Source organism: Ceratosolen solmsi, unplaced genomic scaffold (genome assembly GCF_000503995.2).
Source record: "Ceratosolen solmsi marchali unplaced genomic scaffold, CerSol_1.0 scaffold11, whole genome shotgun sequence".
NCBI lineage: Eukaryota > Metazoa > Arthropoda > Insecta > Hymenoptera > Agaonidae > Ceratosolen > Ceratosolen solmsi.
In genome coordinates this window covers 12,801,216-12,807,676 of record NW_011948416.1, presented here as the reverse complement: position 1 = coordinate 12,807,676, position 6,461 = coordinate 12,801,216, and the positions used below count along the sequence as shown (strand labels likewise).

Here is a 6,461-nt window from a genome sequence, read left to right as displayed (position 1 = left end):
GTTCTATGCAAAGTAACAAGTAAATTTGAATTATTTATTAATTGGGATAATCAATAAAGCATTGACGTAAACATTATCCGGAAACTTAATTGACTCACTTGCAAAATGAACGTAACTTGTTCAGAATTTAATATGGATATTTCCGAAGCTTCTTTAATAATAGTCATGCGATTCGAAAAGTGTTATAAAATTGTCGACTATGATCGAAAAATATTACACTGTAGTTATAACAACGCATATAAAGGGGTATGAAAGCAAATAATGGCTGCGTTCTGCATGCACTGAAATTTCGAAGGTGAGACAACGTACTTTCAATTCAGAAACTCATTTTCTTTCGGAAACTTTCATAAAAGTAACTTTTTTCTACATTTCTGTTTCGCTTTGAAAGGCAATCGCGGCAATGATTGCAAAATGAATTGATAATTTATAATTTTGAAAACCGAGACTTATTGTTCTTAATCTATAACCCTGCAATAATTCCCATGTGCTATTTCGCTCATGATATTATTTGTTTCTACGGGACAAAATCTGTACAGATTCTTTGTAATGTATCCCGTTCATTATCTACAGAATAGGTATACACCTAATGACATAGTATTTCAAAAGTCAGCATCATAAGATTCAAGGAGGTCGTGTATTATAATGTCATTCGAATTCTAAGAACTTTACAAATTTTACAAATAAAATAATTTGACATGTTATTATTTTATGAATTCTAACCTAATATAATTTTAATGCTATTAAATTATTTGCATACTAAATGTTATTTAATCCTTTATATATATATATATATATATATATATATATAGCATGAAAGTAATCAGATAAATTTTAAAAAGGGATATTTATAATTACAACTCTATCTTATGGAATTTTATTGATGTATTAACTTTCGTGTGCATAATGATTCAAACTACTCTATTAGTGTTACAAAATTTGTAAAATAAAATCTACTTCCAACTATACATGTTTTGTTTCTAAAATATGTATATATATATATTAATTGATAATCAATTAGATTTTCTGAGAAAATATTATCCTAGATTACGTTTACATTTATGGGTCAGAAAAAACAAATAAACGAATATTTATCATTCGTATTACCCTATGATATACTATTCTATATATCATTGTAAGCGATAAGTCGTAAAATTAGGCTAAAACTGCTTTGTCTCGCAAATGAGGGAAATTATTAAATTATTCCTCCTGTATGTACTTACTGTAGATTTTCATATATTTTAATCTTAATAAACACCTAAATAGAATCATGATAAAATCCAATTTACATTCCGTATGATAGATAAAATAATCGAATTTTTATTTCTCTACTAGCTTGATCAACTAGGAATCACGAACCTAAAAAGTAAAACAAATTAATGTTTACAATGCTCGCACATTGTGGAGAATACTTGATCCAAAAAAAAATTCATTTAAAAGAGCATTATCCACAATAATAATTACAATTAATTACTAAAGAAAATATGTAAAATGTGAATACAAATGGGAATAGTCACATATTGAGTAAAATCGAGATGGAGTTCGTTAAAACGCGCGTTCTCTTACGAGTTTGCATATGAAACGTCCGCGTTATTATTCAAGATTTCCTGTCTTACATTCACAGATGGTTCGTTGGTGATGTTACACTAGAAGACTCTTGTATATCTATTGTACTGGTTACATCAAGGGATATACTTATAATTTGTACAGTAGCGAAACATATGTATCCTCTTAAGCGCTCAATCGCTGGATCAGAAAATTAAAATTGCCCTCATTTTATTAATATCGCTAAGGAAATGAAGTTCTTAAAGCAAATTGCTGGTGTAAACTCGGCGCTGCAAGTTTCCTATTCCAATGTGCATCCTACACAACTGCGTCGAAATTAAAATTTTGTATTTCACAAATCGAGCATCTACAAAATAAAAATCTTCGTCCTGCTTCCGATAATCGGGTAAAATCGACGATCCTATTGCCCCCTAATAATCGATCCATAAATCTACAGTATCTCTTTTAACAGAAAAAAAAGAAGAAAAAAGCCCAAATGCATCCATACTTATGCTCCTTATCAACGTCCTTAAAATTTTAATACCGAAGGCATAAATTGCGAAAATAGGAACATAATGTGCGAGATTAAAAATAATGATCATTACTTAATAATTAAGAGTTGCCAGTCCTCACAACGGCTTCGCATAAAATAAAAAAATAATAAAATAAAAAAATTGATTGCACAAAAGTACGTTAGGTTTAAAATAGCCTTGTCGAGTTGAGAATGATCTACCTCTTGCCATACTGCATAATGCATCGATTAAAAATGTATTTTAAAAATTGAGCCGGGGCGAAAGGGCGAGATAAAGAAACGAGACACGACCGGTAATAAACAATTCTACAAATCGCTTGAAATTACCTTTCCTCCACCCTATAATACTTAAGCCGCGGCTCGTCGTGTGCACAGTCGTCGAACGTGAAATGTGAAAAACGTTATGGAGAATGGTAGTAGTAGTAGTGGTAGATATGGCCTCGAGCCTTGCATCTAGAGCCGAAATCCTAATACCTAATTAATGATAATTAACAATTGATAATTGACAATTGCTAATTTATATAATTGTTAATTACTAACGAGTAGTCGTGAAGAAGAAGCGGTTTCGAACAAATTGCAAAGGTCAGAAATCGTTAATATATATCTTCATCGGAAGCGACGGTAGCAACGGCAGCAGCCTCGTATAAATATGCAGCAGCCGGACGAAGAGAAAAAAAGCTGCCTGCACCGTGCGTAATCGCGATATTGTTTTCAATCGGCGTTGTGCAGGCGTGCAAAAAACAGGGCGCACTTGCCAGTACAGAGTTTCTTGTTGGGCCGGGGAAGTAATTGGCACGGTTAATTAAAGGCGGTGGGCTCGCGATCGACATTGCATTCGCATACACATGCCATCGACGTGCCATCTGGCGTCGGTCAGGATGCACAAGCTGTGCATAGCCACTACTGCAGCCGCCTGCAGCGCGAAACCGCCGGCCTTTTTTTATCTCCACCCGGGCTAATTATTCCGCTTGGGAAATCACTGTCGAGGACGTTAATGCATTTGCCGCTGCGATCGTCCTTCGTTGTCACCTTTCGAAATTTGCAATCCAGTAATGCAGGCCACAGGCAATCTGGGGCTCGCGCGAGAGCTTACAGGTGATAATGCACGATGATCGCGATGTGGCTGACTTTCTTACTCTCTCTCTCTCTCTCTCTCTCTCTCTCTCTCTCTCTATCTCTAACTCTATCTCTCTACGTATCTACCTCTCTACCTCTCAACGTTTCTCCCTCTCTCGTTGTGCGTGCGTGCCTGCACACGTGCATGCTAACTGCAAATGCTACATTTAAATAGTCTCGTAAAAAATAATCGGCAATTGGAATTTTGTAATTCAGGAATTGAATGCAATCGAATGCATTTGAATCCAAATCAATTAAAAATGTCACTTAATAATGTATTGGATGAGACTGATCGAACGATACGCCAAAAATTTCTGCTCTTTATAATATAATATAATTGAAACGAATGTCAAAATATTCGACTGAATGGAAAATATTGATCGCACTACTTTCAACTACTATGCTAAAAACTAATGTATATTGGCAAGATAGTATTTGCAATTAAATCTTGTGCAATTGATATATTTAATTAGAAATATGAATTGTTTCGATATAGCAGAAGACAATGTAGCTTTTATGTTCAATAAAAGCGATACGTAACAATCATTCATCTAAATGCATTTATATTTATTTATTTATTTATTTATACATGGTGAAAAAAAGATTATAGTAAATCTCACCGAGCCTACTATTAGTTTGGCTTTAAAAAAAAAAAAAACGACTCACGAGGATAAGATAAGCAAAACGAAAACCAAAAAAAAACAAATTAACCCACTTTACAAATTTAAGAAGAAAGTCCTAGAAACTCTTATCCCCTATGAGTGTAATATTCAAATTTTTACTCTATGTGCTTATGTGAATATGAATTTGGTTATGTTGCATCATTCAATAAAAAAAAAACAAATTTGTTATATAAACTCTGTGAAGTTATATTTTTATACTTAAACACTAGGGATAAGAAAATAATTTATAAGTAAAATTTTTTATTATTAACAAACGTATACGTTAATGTTATTTAAATTAATTATTGGAATTGTCAGAATATATTATAAATTTTTGTTTCATTAATTATTGATCCATGTACAACCAGTGCAAATATACATAACTTTTTTAAAATCTATCTTAGCATTAAAATTGAGCAAAAAATGCATTAAACTAACAGTAATAAAGTAATAAATGTATATGTGAAAACATAAAAATATATATATTATATATTAAAACCCTTCACATAAAATGTGTTGATATGTATCACGAACCTACATATATTGGATTGTAAAAACTAAATCGACAATTACATAAATTCTTAATGCATGCTAATTAATTTCCGAAGATTCTCTCATTAAATTTTTATTTAAAAACTTAATATACGATTAACTCTAGCTTCATCATCAACAAAAACAAAAAATGTATGAACATAATGTTAAAACTATTGTATATGTATATATTGATGTTTAGCAATTCATTTTTATTAATTTTCTAATTAACTAATTTTAAACCGTTCCTTCGACCATTGAAATATGGAACCTGAGTCCGACTGCGTACTGACGTCAGTGTTCTAAGAACTGAGCTGGGAAAATGTTACGATCATTATGGAACCGTAAGTTTCATATAATTCAATTGCAAATACTCTATATCGCAATATTTGTGATATTTTTAACAATACCTCGATATTGAAAGAATTAGAGATATGAAAGACATAACAGAAGCCAAATATACTGGGCTTAGTTTGAAAGCTTTCATAACCTAAAAGCAAAGAATTTTTTAAAACTATTTTTGTTCTATTTAAAATTTATCAATTTTTAAATAATTTAGAAATGAAATGATTTTTTATAGCGTTACAAAAAGGTCTTCAAACCTTCATTGTATCAATGAAAATAGTGTTATACATACATATAAAATATGTTATACAAATTATATAGACTTGTTATTTCTGTCACTTTAATCAAAATTAAAATATTGTAGTAACTTACCGACATGAATCTATGTTATTTTTACAGATAATATTCAGCACGGCTTAAAATTAATACCTCACAATACTGTAATTATTAAAAGCTGTCAAAATTTACTTCTGGAGCACATTAAACTCTTAGCAACAAAGTCGATCACTCCCGAATCTACTGAAAAATCAGTGCAGAAAAAAATTCCAAAGCAACCTTTCAGTCCCTTTCAAAACACTAGCAGTAATTTTGAATATGCTTTGGCTAGATTAGACGATTTAATCAGCTGGGGAAGATCAAGTATAGTTATCCATCTTATTATCAATTATAATACATAAATATTCTAATTATTTAAATATTCTATTTAAGCATCGATGTGGCCAATTACATTTGGATTAGCGTGTTGCGCCGTGGAGATGATGCATATGGCAGCCCCTCGATATGACATGGATCGTTATGGTGTTGTATTTCGTGCTGCACCTAAACAAACGGATGTACTTATTGTAGCTGGTACTGTAACAAATAAAATGGCACCACCTTTAAGAAGAACTTACGATCAAATGTTAGATCCAAAATTTGTCATCTCAATGGGCAGTTGTGCAAATGGTGGAGGTTACTATCACTATAGTTACTCTGTTTTAAGAGGTTGTGATAGGATCATACCCGTAGATATTTATGTACCTGGTACGTTCGAAAAACATTTAATATCTTTAATATTAATTATGTACAGTATTAAAGATGATGATATTTTTAGTAAGTATATTGATACAATAATTATATATTAATTTTTGTATAGGTTGTCCACCTACAGCAGAAGCCTTGTTATATGGTGTTTTACAATTACAAAAAAAAGTTAGACGCATGAAATTAGCACTTATATGGTATAGACAATAATTTCAACTATATATATAGCGAAACATTAAATATTATATTAAAATAGTTTAATTATTAATAATTATTATATCATGCATTTTAAGTTTAATAAATTATATACATAAATATCTTACTATAAACAGGTTTCATTGCTTACAAAATACAAAACTTGTTTCATAAGATAATACTATTCCATTTCTATTTTTACCAGTCACTATTTCATATTACGTAATACTTTTCATAAAAAAAAAATATAAATGAGAAAGATACTTTCGAATTTTGTATGTGTTTAAATTGTATGAATTAATTTATAATTCAGTATAAAAACAGATGTCTAAGAAATAAAACTTGTCTGTTAGAATTGGATAAATTTTTTTCTACTTAACGCTTACTTACTATTTAGGCACAGATTTATATTATTTTAAAATTTATTTATAATTTAGAATAAATTACATATTAAGTTTTAAAATCTTTACTTTGCCCATAAGGAATTGAATGGTTTTATTAGTAATAATGGAAAT

The 6,461-nt window shown here is 30.5% G+C and overlaps 1 protein-coding gene across 1 annotated transcript; it reads left to right on the top strand.

The window, feature by feature from the left end:
- The first annotated feature begins 4,639 nt into the window (after positions 1-4,639).
- LOC105359340 (probable NADH dehydrogenase [ubiquinone] iron-sulfur protein 7, mitochondrial) lies at positions 4,640-6,014 on the top strand. Its single transcript, XM_011495919.1, has 4 exons — positions 4,640-4,727; positions 5,128-5,367; positions 5,437-5,751; positions 5,864-6,014. The coding sequence occupies exons 1-4, from the start codon at positions 4,706-4,708 to the stop codon at positions 5,959-5,961; spliced, it is 675 nt and encodes a 224-aa protein (XP_011494221.1). The 5' UTR covers positions 4,640-4,705; the 3' UTR covers positions 5,962-6,014.
- Positions 6,015-6,461: the final 447 nt, after the last annotated feature.

Coding starts and splice junctions, on each gene's coding strand:
- LOC105359340 (XM_011495919.1), top strand. CDS start 4,706: ATGTTACGATCATTATGGAACC. Junction 4,728..5,127: donor GTTACGATCATTATGGAACC/GTAAGTTTCATA, acceptor TTATTTTTACAG/ATAATATTCAGCACGGCTTA. Junction 5,752..5,863: donor CGTAGATATTTATGTACCTG/GTACGTTCGAAA, acceptor ATTTTTGTATAG/GTTGTCCACCTACAGCAGAA.